Source organism: Microcebus murinus, chromosome 4 (assembly GCF_040939455.1).
Source record: "Microcebus murinus isolate Inina chromosome 4, M.murinus_Inina_mat1.0, whole genome shotgun sequence".
NCBI classification, from domain to species: Eukaryota; Metazoa; Chordata; class Mammalia; order Primates; family Cheirogaleidae; genus Microcebus; species Microcebus murinus.
The window spans coordinates 14,362,875-14,376,652 of record NC_134107.1 but is presented as its reverse complement, the minus strand read 5'-3'; the positions used below and the strand labels follow the sequence as shown (position 1 = coordinate 14,376,652).

The 13,778-nt window shown below is 62.2% G+C and overlaps 1 protein-coding gene across 2 annotated transcripts; it reads left to right on the top strand.

Annotated features, from left to right (window-relative positions):
- Nucleotides 1-219: 219 nt before the first annotated feature.
- On the top strand, nt 220-7,802 carry SAXO4 (stabilizer of axonemal microtubules 4). 2 transcript variants are annotated; one of them, XM_076001253.1, is made up of 14 exons: nt 220-352; nt 844-975; nt 1,357-1,474; nt 1,753-1,906; nt 2,721-2,822; nt 3,374-3,437; nt 3,857-3,969; nt 4,422-4,481; nt 4,609-4,695; nt 4,949-5,062; nt 5,147-5,241; nt 6,768-6,932; nt 7,429-7,510; nt 7,717-7,802. In XM_076001253.1, the coding sequence occupies exons 2-13, from the start codon at nt 867-869 to the stop codon at nt 7,496-7,498; spliced, it is 1,251 nt and encodes a 416-aa protein (XP_075857368.1). In that variant the 5' UTR covers nt 220-352; nt 844-866; the 3' UTR covers nt 7,499-7,510; nt 7,717-7,802. The 2 variants fall into 2 exon arrangements, with proteins under 2 accessions (XP_075857368.1, XP_012633740.1); XM_012778286.3 differs by having other exon boundaries at nt 221-352; nt 2,694-2,822.
- Nucleotides 7,803-13,778: the final 5,976 nt, after the last annotated feature.

Here is a 13,778-nt window from a genome sequence, read left to right as displayed (position 1 = left end):
AGAAGTGGGCACTCAATAAATGGGAGTGAGTGTTTGGGATTATCTTTTATTTCATGTCACTCAGACAGCCACTCTTCCCTGCTGGTGGCGGAGGCTGGGACGGGCCAGAGCTGTGGAGACCAGACCTTGTCTGGGCAGCTCCCGGCCCTCCCTCCTGGCCAGGTCAGCACCCCTGGGGGCACTGGCCCTAGAAGGGCTCAGAAGCATGAGGACGCTGTTGCTAGGCGGCTGTTGCTAGGCAACGCACTGTTTCTCCTGGCCGGGGCCAGTCCAGGAGGGCCTGGCTGCTTCTCCGGAGAAGCTCCTGCCTCCTGCAGACTCTCCCCGACCTCAGAGCCACTGCGGAGGGCAGGTGAGGGTGGGGCCGGCTGCGGTTGGGTCCCCAGAGCAGAGCCAACTTCCAGCGGGAGGCGGGCAAGGCTGAGGGAGCTGAGGGAGAGAGACAGCCAGCCCGGGGCTGGGACCAGGCGCCCACGCCTGACTTCCTGGGGTGGCCAGGAATCCCCTGGGCAGGATGTTGTCAGGTGACCCTGAGAGGAGGGTGTGTCGTGGTCCAGATCAGGGCCCGAGGAGTCAGGTACCCTAGGTCTGAGCCCTTCCACCTATCGTGAGCAAATCCTTTGTCACTTGGAGCCTCCCTTTCCAGCTGTGAAGAGGGATGTGAAGGGTCCTGAGAAGGGCAGGGAGGAGAACCGAGACACAAGCAGCTGTGAGGGAAGTGCTGGAGACCCGTCTTTCCTGGGCTCCGGTGTGGGGTCAGCAGGGGGACCGAGGCCTGGGAGGAGGGCCGGCCTCGGTGGGGTGTGACCACCACATCTCTGCTCCTGGGCTTGGGACTGACAGGCCCCGGGCCCTGCCCCAGCATCATGATGGGGAAACTGCCCCTGGGGGTCGTCTCTCCTTACGTGAAGATGAGTTCGGGGGGCTGCACGGACCCCCTGAAGTTCTACGCCACCAGCTACTGCACAGCCTACGGTGAGGGCACCTTTGTGCAGGAGCCACCCCCAGGACACGAAGGGAGGGCCCTCTCTGTGGGGAGCAGCCCCTCCGGTGGGTCACACCACAGAGTGACCCCATCACTCGGAATCGCTCTGTCCCTTCCCCCATCCTGTCCCTGTGATTCAGCCACGCCGACCCTGCCCCCCCCCCCCCCCCCCCCGTTGACTCCATTACCTGTTGTTATAGTCCTGATGGGCCAGGCTTGCTTAGCTCCTGCCCGTGGCTCTGAGCCCTCCCCTGTCACAGAGACCCCAGGCCCCCCAGCGGGAGGCTGGCCCTGCCCGGGAAGCCCCGCTCTCTCCTGCCCTGACCGAAGCTGCTGACCCGCCGTCCTGTCTCCCTCTTTCCCCTTGGCAGGCCGGGAGGATTTCAAGCCCCAAGTGGGCAGTCACGTGGGCACAGGGTACAAATCGAATTACCGGCCCGTGGTCTCCTACCAAGCCAGTCTGGACACCTTGGACAACCCTGCCATGGGGTACGGCCTGTGTGACCCCTCAGCCTGGCCCTGCTGGGCCTCAGCCCTCAGGGACATCGGCGCTCATCAGAACGAGTCCGGGCTGCATGGATGGGGACGCTGAGCCTTGCCCAGCCCAGGCCTGGGGTCCTGGGGGACGCGGGGCCTGGCTCCCAGCTTGGGCCCAGAGGCTGGCAGGCCCCTGTGGGAGGTGGGAAGCCCCTGGGCATAAGCAGCGCGGCCCCCAGACAAAGGCAGGTGGCCCTGTGGTCCTAGCGTCTGCTCCTGCCCGCCCTCAGGGAACAAATCCGGGACAATTATCAGACAGTGAACAGTCAAAGTTACCGTCCTCTGGAGGTGCCAGATGGCAAGTACCCACTCCCCTGGAACATGCACCAGACCAGCTCTAGCTTCGGGCGGGAGAAGCCTGGTGCTGGCGTTCCCACCAAGGAGGTTGGTGCTGGGCCGGGGCCAGGACGGGGGCGCCCTAGGCTGGGCTGGAGGAGGGCTTGGGGGTTGTGGGGGGAGTCCCTCCAGCAGGCTGGGACCGCACTGCCAACGGCTGGTCATAGCAGAGATGACAGGGCATGAGGAGCTATGATGTGGAGTGGGGCTCACTCACCTTTCCCCCTCCCACTTCCCCTCCATCCCTCCGTCCTCACCCCACTGTCTCCCACCATGGTCACCATCACCCCTCCTTCTCCATTTCTATCGTCACTCTTGCCATGGTTCTCATCACTGCGCCACCAGAAGGGCTACGCGTTCCCTCATTCACTGTCTGTGCTCCGAATAGCTCTTTTATATCCACGGTGACGTGAGCCGGGGGAGATAGGACTGGGGAGAAGGAGGGAGTGAAGTCGAAGTGAAGGGGTCGCAAGTAGGCACGGGAGGGTGGAGAAAGAGCTTCCTGGACAGAGACCCGAGGGAGGCTAGTGTCCTCCAGGTGCAGCTCCCTGAGGGGAGAGTGGAACCGGCAGTGCCAACAGCAAGTGCAAAGGCCCTGAGGCAGGAGTGTCTGATGGGAGGGGCAGCAGGTGGCGGGAGCAGAGCGCGGGGCCCAGGTCCTGGGGTTGCAGTCAGGACGTGGGGCTCCCGTGGGTGCGGTGGGAAGGCTGCGGGGCTCTGCGCAGAGCAGGGCGTGACCGTCCTGGCTGTAAAGGGACTACTCTGGCTGTTCTGCAGACACTGTACCCCGTAGAGGTCAGGACAGAATAGGGTAATTGGCACCCCCTCCTCCCAGGTCAGGAAGGTCCATTTCGACACCCAGGAGCACGGGCCCCAGGCCATCACGGGGCTGGAGCCCAAAGACGTGCCGCTGCTCCACCAGCCGCAGGGCAAGGGCTCGCTGGAGTGGGAGAACTGGCGCTACGTGAGTGGCGCCCAGCTAAGGGCTGCGGGGGGCAGAGGGGCCACACCCGCCTCCCCCCGTCCTCGACACAGGCTTCGAGACTCACCCCAGAAGCCGACTCTGGGCTCGGCACCAAGCAGACCGGGGAGAGCAAAGGATGTGATGATGTGGGCTGTGTCCCAAACAGCATCACAGCGCCTCGGGCTTCGCAGGGTCTAACGCCTCTGCGACTTCTCTCCTCTGCCCAGACGCTGCGCCCAGGCCCGTGTGAGGAGGGTGTCACCTTCCCCCATCACCTGTCTCCTGTTTACCGTCCCTTCTGGCCTGGGTCCCTCTGGGCCCTTGCTCACTCCTAAGCGTCCCCTGCGGCGTGTGACCTAGCATGCGTTGTCCCAGCGGAGCTGTGCTCTCCTGGCAGCGTTTCTGTCCTGTGACGGCCCACTGGAGAGAGATTCACGTCTGGGGTGCTGTGGGCCCTCCCTTCTCAGAATATGCCACCCAGGGGCTGCCACATCAGTGCCTGCCCGGCGCTGGGCCACCGGGGTCCCATTGCCCCACCCTCTGTGTTCCAGGGCCCGCGCTTCATGAGTTCTGAGTACAACTCCAAGTATCTCAGGGAGCCTTCAAACCAGCCAGGTAGCCCACGTCTGAACCCACGCCTCCCTCCCGACCCGCCTCCCCACTTCCTACCCAAAGGGGAGACCCCCGGGGGCCTGGGGGTGGCACAAGACCAGGAAGGCACCAGTGGAAAAAACAAGCCGTACATTGGCTTGTGGGGACAGTGTCTCCCAGGCTGACGTCAGTGCCTTAAGCCTGCCAACCCCCAAAGGCAATGTGGCTTGTGCCCAACAGCTGCCCGGCCTGCCATGGTGGCTCCTGGCCTGCCGGCTCTCGCCCTTCCCGCTCTGTCCCTGGTTCTCTGGCCCGAACTCTGGAGTCCTGGCCCTGGTGCCCTCGATCATCATGGCAGGTCCCTGGAGGCAGCTCCCTACCCACCTGCTGGGACGTCGAGCCTGGGAAGCCACATGGGTGGGCCAGGGAGCTGTCTTTTGTAGATCTCTTGCAGAAGAAATCAATCGGTGCCAAGGAGAACACTGGCTTCACGGAAGAGTCCACCAAGAACCCCATTGTCTTCCAGCCACCCTCCAAGGTCCTCCCTGGGGACCCGGTAAGTCCACTGGGGCCCAGCTAGAGCTTTACGGTGCTCGAGGCCCTCCAGTCTCCTGGTTTCTAGCTTTTCTAGCTTTTTTAAGAGTGTGAGCTGCAGAGCCCTTTGTTCAAACACACAGTAAAAGAGCCTGGATGAAAACCACTTCTTTGATCCAGCACCCCCATTTTATAGATGAGAAGACTGAGGTCCAAAGAGATGGAAGGGCACAGCCAGGGTCACTCAGAGTTCAGACAAGAATCTGGGCCTGCTGGTTCCTGCTCAGGGTGTTCCTCTTCCTTCTCCCCAAACTCGTCCCTTGCCTCAGTTTCCCCAATTCTGCCCATCTTTGCTACACTCTCCTCCGCGCTCAGTGCAGTAGGGCCCGGGAGCAAAGTGGGTGGGGACAGTCAGCTCCACTGAGGAGAGCTGAGCTGTCCCTGCTGGGCTGACCCCTGTGGGCCTCTTCCCAGACCCTCCTCCCAGGCCGGAGTGTCACCAAGTCGGACTTCGTCCCCATGGCGCATCCGCATGTAAGCTGAGCTGGGGACGCTGGGCGCTGCCGAGGGTGGGGGCGGACGGCAGCTAGGACAGGGCTCTGGACGCGTGGGCGCGGGGAGGCAGCCACGTGTGGTGCCAGAGGCTGCTTTGATCCCCCAGGGAGACGAGTTCCTGCCCGTGCTGCCCCGGGGCTCCGAGCGCGAGACGGGCTTCAGCAGAGTGAATGAGAGAGCCCTGAACCCCAGAGTGAGTGACCTTGGCATTTGGGCGAGGCCTTGACGACTGGGAAGAATTAGGGTACTTGGAGATGTGGAGGTTGGGCACCAGGTGGAGGGGTGAGGCCTGGGGGCTGGAGAGGGAGGCTGCGTCTGAAACAGCGACTTGGACTTGATCGCAAAGGGAAAGGCAGGTCCCCGGGGCTGGGGCTGCCTCTGCCTCCCCACGCCTCTGCCCCAGCTGGCCACCACAGCCTCCCTTCTTGCGGCCCTGTCCCCTGCAGGTGCCCACTCCTGGCCCAGAGCCCGGCAGCATGAACCACTGGCAGTTCCAGCCACCCCAGCGGGTGCAACAGACAAACGTTGCCCTGCTCGGCCGTGAGACCGTGGGGAAGAAGGTGAGCCCCCGGCACCCCCAGCCTGCACCCCCAACACCCCACTGCTCCTGACCTGACAACTGCCCTGTCTGCCCCTCTCTGCAGGAGCCCACGGGCTTCAGCATCAACAACCCCAGCTATGTCTGGAACCCCCACGACCCCGACAGGGATCATCGCTACCTGACCACCTACAACCAAGGGTGAGGCCCCTTCTCGGCCAAAACTGAAACCCATTTGACAGACAGATAGACTGAGGCTGGGTCAAGGAATGAGCCTACAGCCCTGGGGAGAATAAGTGTGGGGTCCCCCAGAAGCAGGCCCCAAGCCAGGGACTCGAGGCCAGGCACTTTATTGGGCGTGTGGCGAGTGGGGAGTGGGTGGGGGAGGGCAGGCAGCGGTGACGAGTGTGTTTCACACCAGCTGTCCCGAAGGGAGGCTAGAAAACCATGTAAAATGCATAACTCAGAACTGCCCCAGCCACAGGGAGACAGGGCTGGGGTACTTACATCCCACGGCCGCCAGCACTGGTAAGATGCCATCCCCAAGGTGACAGTAAATCCCAGGTCCCTCCTTGCTCAGGTAAAGCAGGTTCCAGCAACCCCAGGGTAGCTTTCCCACAGAGATGCAGCGAAGGACATTGGTGGCCAGGCTCATGGCGTGGGAAGGACAAGGGGAGTGCCGGGGGGGGGGGGTTGGAGCAACAACAACACCTGCTAAGACATTAGATCCAGGCTGAGGCAGGCGGCTTAGTGTCCCTCAGACAGTAAGGCCTGTGTGTGTGGGCCCAGGGTGAGGCGTGAGTATCTGGGCACCAGGAAGGGCTTCCAGGAGGAGGTGGCCCCCAGAGCCACGGGCCACCCAGGGCCAGCACCGGGTGGGGAGGGCATTACTGGAGAGGTAAAGGAAGTGTAATTCTTAGGACAGACTCCCCTGAGCTGGGAAGCCCAAGTTCCCCTTGCAGCATCTGTCACCTGTGTCCACACTGCTCCCCCTCCAACTCCTGGTCCTCAAAGGTGTCTCCACCACCTCCCTGTTTACTCAGGCTCCCCACTTCCACCCCCGCTCCAGGTGGCAGCGTGTCCAGCGTCATGCTGGATGTCAGGCACTCTTGCAGGTCCTTGCAGTAGGGACAGTCCTTGCAGTAGGGACAGTCTTTGCAGTAGACAGTCCTTGCAGTAGGGACAGTCCTTGCAGTGGACAGTCCTTGCATTAGATAGTCCTTGCAGTAGGGACAGTCCTTGCAGTAGGGACAGTCCTTGCAGTGGACAGTCCTTGCAGGTGTGCACAGAGACCCCTGACTTCTGTGCTGATCTAGCTGCACCCCCCTCTTCATAAACGCAAGGACAGGGCCCACAACTTACTTATCTTTGCACCCTCTGAAGCTGGCCCTCACACATTGGTGAAATGGAAGTTGAATGCCTAGAGAGAAATAGATGAGACAGGGTCCCACCCAAGGTGCAGGCGGGCTGGGAGCGAGGGGTCACTGCAAGCCCAGGTGCCTGGGGCAGCATCCCTGGGGCTCAGGGCAGGGCAGGTCAGGCTTGTTGAGTAAGAGTTCCTAAAGTGGACAAGCACTTAGGGAGCTCCAGGGAGAGAGGACAATGTGGGGCAAGGCCAGGAGGCTGGAGGGATCTGAGGGCCGAGGTCCTGCTGGGGAAGGCAGGAGAGGCTGCAAGGGGAGCAGAGGCTGCCTTCTGGCCAACAACCCTTCCTTCCTCCACTCCAGGTACTTTGAGAACATGCCCAAGGGGCTGGACCGGGAAGGCTGGACTCGAGGGGGCATCCAGCCCCAGACGCCGGGAGGCTATGCCCTCAACCAGCCGGTCACCCGCATGGAGGCCACCCCCAACCCCACCGAGACCCTGCGGCGCCTGCACCCCCACGTGGGAAGGTGTCACCCCCCACCCAGCTCGGTCCCATCTCTGTCCTCCTTCCCCTCTGTCCCAGCCTCACGCAGCCCTGCTGCAGGCCTCTCCCTGTCCCTCTCCCCTCCTCTGTGTCTGTCTGTCTGTCTGTTGGCCGGAGAGGCCCCTTTCCCCTGGCTGGCTTCATGGTGGTTCCTGCAGCCAGCACTGGCTTATCCGCTCCTTCCTCTCCAGGGACCCCCGCTGCCTCTAGGTGCCCAGGCCTGGTGGGAGGCAGGGGCGGGCGGGCGGATCCAGAGATGAATGGACTGTGGTCCTGCCTCACTCTCCTTTCCGCTTAATTCAATTCCTCAAAAATTACATTATATCCACGGTGGCCCGGAGTTGGCAGGCAGAGAATGTTTGTGGCTTGGCTGCCCTGGCTGAGCCCTGGCCACGCTCTCGGGACAGGCAGGCAGAAGACAGGTCCAGGCTCTGCCTCGCCTCACCCCTCCCTCATACTCGCCCCCTCCCTCCCTGCAGAACCGTGACCTCAGTTGACCCCTTCTACCGAGACACCCCTCACAGCAGCCGCTTTGTGGCACCCAGCTGAACCTGAGGCCTGGTAAGGGGCTGGGGACCCCCACCCACAGCGGACCCCTGTGTGGGGTGGCTGTGGTGGGCCAACCCTGCCTCCCAGGGCCTGGGCCAAACAAGCCCTGCCCGGGGCCCCCAGCCCAGGTAGGGTTGGGAGATCAGGGGCCTCGCAGGGCCAGGGAGGGTACGGCACCCCCAGAGTCCCTCACTCAGGCTTCGCTTCCTTCCCCACAGGACCTGACCTGCGGGACAGGAGCAGCTCCTGCCCCTACTCCCACCCCCTCCCCCACTTTCCTGATGGAATAAAGAGCACTGGCGCAGAGAAGTGTGATGGCGGCCACTGTCAGGGGAGCCAGGACAAGGAGGCTGAGCTGGGGCGGTGGGTGCAGGCGTGGGGGGCTTAGGGACAGGTCTGGAGTCCAGGGGCCTGTGCTGTCTGGGAAAGTGCCCCATCAAGTGTGGCAGGCAGGATGCCAGGGGAGGGGCAGGTGGGCAGAGACGGCCAGAGGAGAGGCAGAGGTGGGGGCAGGTGGGCTGCAGGGGCAAGTGGCTGCTGGTCCTCACTAGGCCTCAGTTATCTGATCTGTAAAATGGGGAGGGGTTTAGGGCAGGACTTCCAGGCCCTTCTGTGTCCCACACTGGGGGGCCTAAGGCAGAGGGGAGGACTGTGGTGGGCAGGAGGCCGGGGGAGGGAGTGGCAGAGATCCATCCCCAGAGAGACGGAGGAGAGTCCTCGACAGATGGACACCTGGACGCTGGCCCAGAGGGGGGATGGGCTGATCACAAAGGAGGTGCCTCCCTCCCCCAGCCCAGGTGACTGGAGCAGGGCAGCCTGCAGTGAGAATGGGGACAGGACGCGCCCCAGGCAGAGGCCTCCACGCAGGTGCAGGCCCTGACTCGCCAAGTCCCGAGGGAAGAGAAAGGCCCCCTTCCCGCAGGTGCGGCAGCCGGGTGCCAGGCCCCAGCCTGCAGCAGCGTCTGGGCTGGCTCTCAGCACTTTCTGTCACCTCGGCCAGGTGTGTTTGTGCAGCGCACAATGCTGTGACTGAATATTGTGGCCCTGCTGGCGCCAGCCTCCTGTTCTGTAAATGAGGAACCTGGACCCAGAGAGGATGCACAAGCTGCTGGAGGTGACACAGGGCAGACAGGCAGCAGCAACCCGGGGCAGGGGATGTCCCCTGTGCCTTGTGGCTCCTTCCAGCACGCAGAGGGCCGCACTCCGTGGTTCAGGTGCTGTCGCCCCACCTCCGCCGCCAGCCTGGCCCTGCAGTGGGTGTCTGGGGAGCAGCTCTGCTGGCCCCGGGGCCTGGCTGTTCCCAGCCATCTCGAGCGCAGGCCCGGGAGCTGTCCGCAGCCTGGCTGGGGCTCCATGTGGGCTGTGGGCGGCTCCAGCTGGTCCCAGCATTGGAGGAGGGGAGTAGAGGACACAGAGTCTCTCGGCTAGAAACCCAGCCAGACTAGGACCCAGTGACAGCCCAGACTGTGGGTGGGGACCTGCTGCTCCCTGGCACCCACCATTTGGGGTGAGTCACCAGACCAGAGCCTGGGCCACAGCCACGGCCCCGCCGCAGTAACGGGGGTGGGGTGGGGCGCGAGAGTGGGGGGTGAACCAGCCCCTCCCCACCCAAAGACACGCACACACGAGAACACACTGTCAACAGCACACATGGATATACAAGTAACACTGCACACAGATCCCTGAAAACACACACATGCAAACACATGTAGGCACAGAGATGCCGGTGAGTACACATGGACTCACTGACATGACAGACACAAGGCAATAGTGCACGAACACACAGATCTTCACGTGCAGACACAGGCAGTCTGCAGACTGTGCACAGACATGGACACACAGACACACAGAACGAGATGTCCGGAGACTCACAGACAGACACGCACGCCCCACCCCCTTCCCACTTTTCCGGCCCCCAACCCCCACCGGGAGTGTCCTCTTACAGCTCATGTTCCAGCTCACTGTCCTCTACCTGGCTCAGGAGGGGATATGGGGTCTGGGACCCCGGAGGCTGACTACACCCCTCTCCCATTGTCCCGCACTCAGTTTCCAGGACAAGGAGCTGGGCCACCCCACAGGCACTGCTGAACTGGAGCTGGGGACCCCACCCCAGGGGAGGGGTCAAGCAGTGTCTCTGTGCTTCCTCAGCCCCAGCCTCCTCCCCCCACCCCCACCCCACCCCCACCCCACCCCCTGCTCCACGCCAGCGCGCAGGGGCAGCCCAGAAAGGGGGTCCAGGAGGGGGCAAGGCCGAGCCTAGATGGCTCTGGAGCCCCTGCCTGGTGGAGGGCACAGATTTTCCCATCTCAGGGGAGGAGGCAGATATGGAGTCAGCGAGGACCGTGGATGGGGACCTGCTGGCAAGGGGTGGACAGGAGCCCAGAGGGCAGCAGCCTGGGGGACATAAGTCAACTCTGAGTCCCCCCTCGCCCTTCCTTCCAGGCCACTGCCTGCTGAGGTGCTCCAGGCAGGCCTCACTGGGAGGCGGGGGTGGGTGGGGGGGAGCAGGATACAGCAGAGGGGACCCAAGGCTCAGCGGGGGAGGGGAGAACCCAGGAGGCTGAAAGCGGGCACCCCGTGGAGAAGGCTGCTTGGTCAAACTTTGTGGGGCCTTGGAGACCACACTCAGGAGATGACTGTGTCCCCTTCCTCAGTTATGAGGCTCAACAAGGGCACAGACCATGCCTGTCTTGTTCATGCTGAAACTCCAGAGCCCAGGACAGATGAAGGGATGAATGAATGAGCGAATGAGCGAATGAACAAACACTGCCTGCAGTGGGGACACCAGATGTGGGCTTCTGGGCATCACCCACCCTGACGCCAGGATGTCAGGCTTTCAGGAGCCAGACTCTGTGCGTCTGTGCAGCCTGGCAGCTGAGCCCTCTTGTGCCACCCCCATGTGCCCAGCTGCTGTGGCCATGGCCCCTCGGGACTGCTTTGCCCACCAGGCGCTGGCTTTGCCTCTGCGTGTGCCCCTCGGTCCCCCTGCGTGGTGCCCAGCTCCCACCACCAAGCTCCCTGTCGTGGCCTAAGCACCTCTACATTCCACCCTTGACCCTGGCAGGCGCCAAGACCAGGGAGTCAGTGCAGCAATCCAGGGCGGGAGGGGTGGACACTTCCTACCTCGTGGCTCCTTAGGACACCGAGCCCTGTTGAAAGGACCATCTTGCAGGCGGTATCACTCCTTGCTCTGTGTCCTCAGCGGGCCAGGGGCCACGAGAGCCTCAGTGATGAGAGTCTGGAAGAGCCATGAGGCAGGAAGCCCCTTGGGGATGGCCCTGAGAGTGGAGCAGGCTAGGGACGCCGACAATGTGGCTTCATTTGTGGTGGCCCTGTCCCCTTGCCTCTGGCCAGCCGCAGCCCAGAGCCCTTTCCTCTCAGGCCCAGGCAGTCAGCAGAATGCGGCTGTCACAGGCCTGAGCTCAGGAGTAGATGCCTGGATTCAAACCCCAGCTCTCCGCAACCCACGGCTGCTCCCTGCCACCAGCGCTGTGACTGCCAGCCAGTCTCCCAACCATTCTGAACTTCAGCTTGAGCAGCAGCTACCTGGTGGAGGAGATGGGATGCCACGCAGAGTGCTTGGTGGGCACACAGTGGCTGCTCTGACGCTGGAACAGAGGAAACAGAGGCCAGGATTGGGCGGGGACCTAATCAGGGCCACACTGCAGGTGTGACAGGGTCTGGCCTCTGTCTCCTGCTTGGCCCTGGACAGGCGCCCTGAAGACCCCTCTCTGGAGGTGGGCTTCCTGTCGCTCGGGGGTGGGTGACCAACCTGCACAGCTGGACCTGGAGGCCTCGGCTGCCGCTCGAGGGGGCTGCCCACCCCCGTCGCCAAAGCCACCTTCAGCCAGCCCTCCTGGCAGCTGCAGCTCCTCCCCTCACCTGGTGACCGGGCTTTGGGCATTCAGTGGAGTCACCTCTTCCTGTGGGTGACTGTTGTAGTTGCTACCAAAGCTTCCTGCCCCGCCCCCAGGTATTTCAGAAAGCTCCCCGAGGTGCAGCGGCGATGACTAACCTTCATGAAGCCCACAGCCTGCGGCGCTGAGAATATTCGTGGGCCTTCACCTTTTCAGCAAGAACACAGAGGGGCCTCCCTCTGGAGGAAGTTTGGGGACGCAGGTGGGTGGGCGCTGACGGCATTGGTGTGGGGGTGTGCAGCCAGAGGGCTGGTGACACAGCAGGTGGGGTCGGGTGCTGGGCGCTGCGCAGTGCGGCCCCACTGTGGTGCGTGTGGACGTGTGTGGCAGCCCCTCGTCAGGGCCCCGTGGCAGCTGATGTTAGCAGGTGCCATCTGGCTTGGGTCACATGGCGGCGGGCAGCACCACCAGCTCATGGGCTCCACAGCTGTCCTACTGGGAGACAGGGCTCCGGCAAGGGTGAGGGGCAGTGGTTATAGGCATCTGTCCGCAGGAACCGGGGCCTGGGGCGTGGGAAGGCCGGGGACAGCGGGCGTGGCACGCGCAGGCAGATGGAGTGCGTGAAGCTCGGAATCGGTTCCCCAGTTTCCTCTCTGGCCATCTGGAGGCCCAGCCATTCCCCGGGCCTGTTCCCCAGATAGCCGAATACACCAGGGCGGAGGAGGAGTCAGGCCCAGGCCTCTGTTGAAGGGTCAGAGGGTCCTGACGGGGTCTGCCTGCCACCCTGCCACCTTGCTTCCTCAAGATGCCGCCTCAGGCAGGGCTCTGCCAAGTTCCTTGAGTCATGAGCAGCACTCCGCTGTGACGCCCAGGTCAACCTGACCCGAGGCCAGGAGACCTACCCAAAGCCACGCACTCAGTGAGCACTCACTCTCACTCTCAGCTCCCAACGCAGGGCCCGGCCGGCCTGTCATTGCCAGGTCTCCGCGGGGAGGAGCGGGCCCAGGCGCTCCGCAGGGCCGCAGCCGGCCACAAGCGTGGAACTTTGTTTTCTTGTTCTCCTAAAGAAGGAGCATGTGAGTGCGCGTGTGTGTGAGCATGTGAGAATGTGAGTGTGAACGTGTATGTGTGTGGGTATGTATCAGTGTGTGGGTGTGCGAGTGTGAAAGAGTATATGTGTGAGTGTGAGCATGAGTGTGAGAGTGTGGGTGTGAGTGTGAATATGAGTGTGAGTGTGGGTGTGAGTGTGGGTGTGAGAGTGTGGGTGTGAGAGTGTGAGTGAGAGAGTGTGGGTGTGAGTGTGGGTATGAGTGTGTGTGACTGTGAGAGCGTGAGTGTGAGAGTGTGGGTGTGAGTGTGAGAGAGTGTGAGAGTGTGGGTATGAGTGTGAGTGTGTGACTGTGAGTGTGGGTGTGAGTGTGTGACTGTGAGAGCGTGGGTGTGAGTGTGAGAGTGTGGGTGTGACTGTGAGAGCGTGAGTGTGAGTGTGAGAGTGTGGGTATGAGTGTGAGTGTGTGACTGTGAGTGTGGGTGTGAGTGTGTGACTGTGAGAGCGTGGGTGTGAGTGTGAGAGTGTGGGTGTGACTGTGAGAGTGTGGGTGTGAGTGTGAGAGCGTGGGTGTGAGTGTGAGAGTGTGGGTATGAGTGTGTGACTGTGAGAGTGTGAGTGTGAGTGACTGTGAGAGTGTGGGTGTGAGAGTGAGTGTGACAGTGTGTGACTGTGAGAGCATGGGTGTGAGTGTGAGTGTGTGACTGCGAGAGTGTGGGTGTGAGTGTGAGTGTGTGTGAGAGTGTGGGTGTGAGTGTGACTGTGAGAGTGTGGGTGTGAGTGTGAGTGTGTGACTGTGAGAGTGTGGGTGTGAGTGTGAGTGTGTGTGAGAGTGTGGGTGTGAGTGTGTGACTGTGAGAGTGTGGGTGTGAGTGTGAGTGTGTGACTGTGAGAGTGTGGGTGTGAGTGTGAGTGTGTGTGAGAGTGTGGGTGTGAGTGTGTGACTGTGAGAGTGTGGTTATGAGTGTGAGTGTGTGACTGTGAGAGCGTGGGTGTGAGTGTGTGTGAGAGTGTGGGTGTGAGTGTGAGTGTGTGACTGTGAGAGTGGGTGTGAGTGTGAGAGAGTGTGAGAGTGTGAGTGTGTGTGACTGTGAGAGTGTGGGTGTGAGTATGTGTGTGACTGTGAGAGTGTGGGTGTGAGTGTGAGTGTGTGTGACTATGAGAGTGTGGGTGTGAGTGTGAGTGTGTGTGACTGTGAGAGTGTGGGTGTGAGTGTGAGTGTGTGTGACTATGAGAGTGTGGGTGTGAGTGTGAGTGTGTGTGACTATGAGAGTGTGGGTGTGAGTGTGAGTGTGTGTGACTGTGAGAGTGTGGGTGTGAGTGTGAGTGTGTGTGACTGTGAGAGTGTGGGTGTGAGAGTGAGTGTGACAGTGTG

Excerpts from the sequence above, each read along its gene's own strand:
- SAXO4 (XM_012778286.3), top strand. The coding sequence starts at position 867 with ATGATGGGGAAACTGCCCCTGGGGGTCGTCTCTCCTTACGTGAAGATG. Across the intron at positions 1,907-2,693 it reads CTGGCGTTCCCACCAAGGAG|GTCAGGAAGGTCCATTTCGA; the intron begins GTTGGTGCTGGG and ends CCCTCCTCCCAG. Across the intron at positions 3,438-3,856 it reads GGAGCCTTCAAACCAGCCAG|ATCTCTTGCAGAAGAAATCA; the intron begins GTAGCCCACGTC and ends TGTCTTTTGTAG.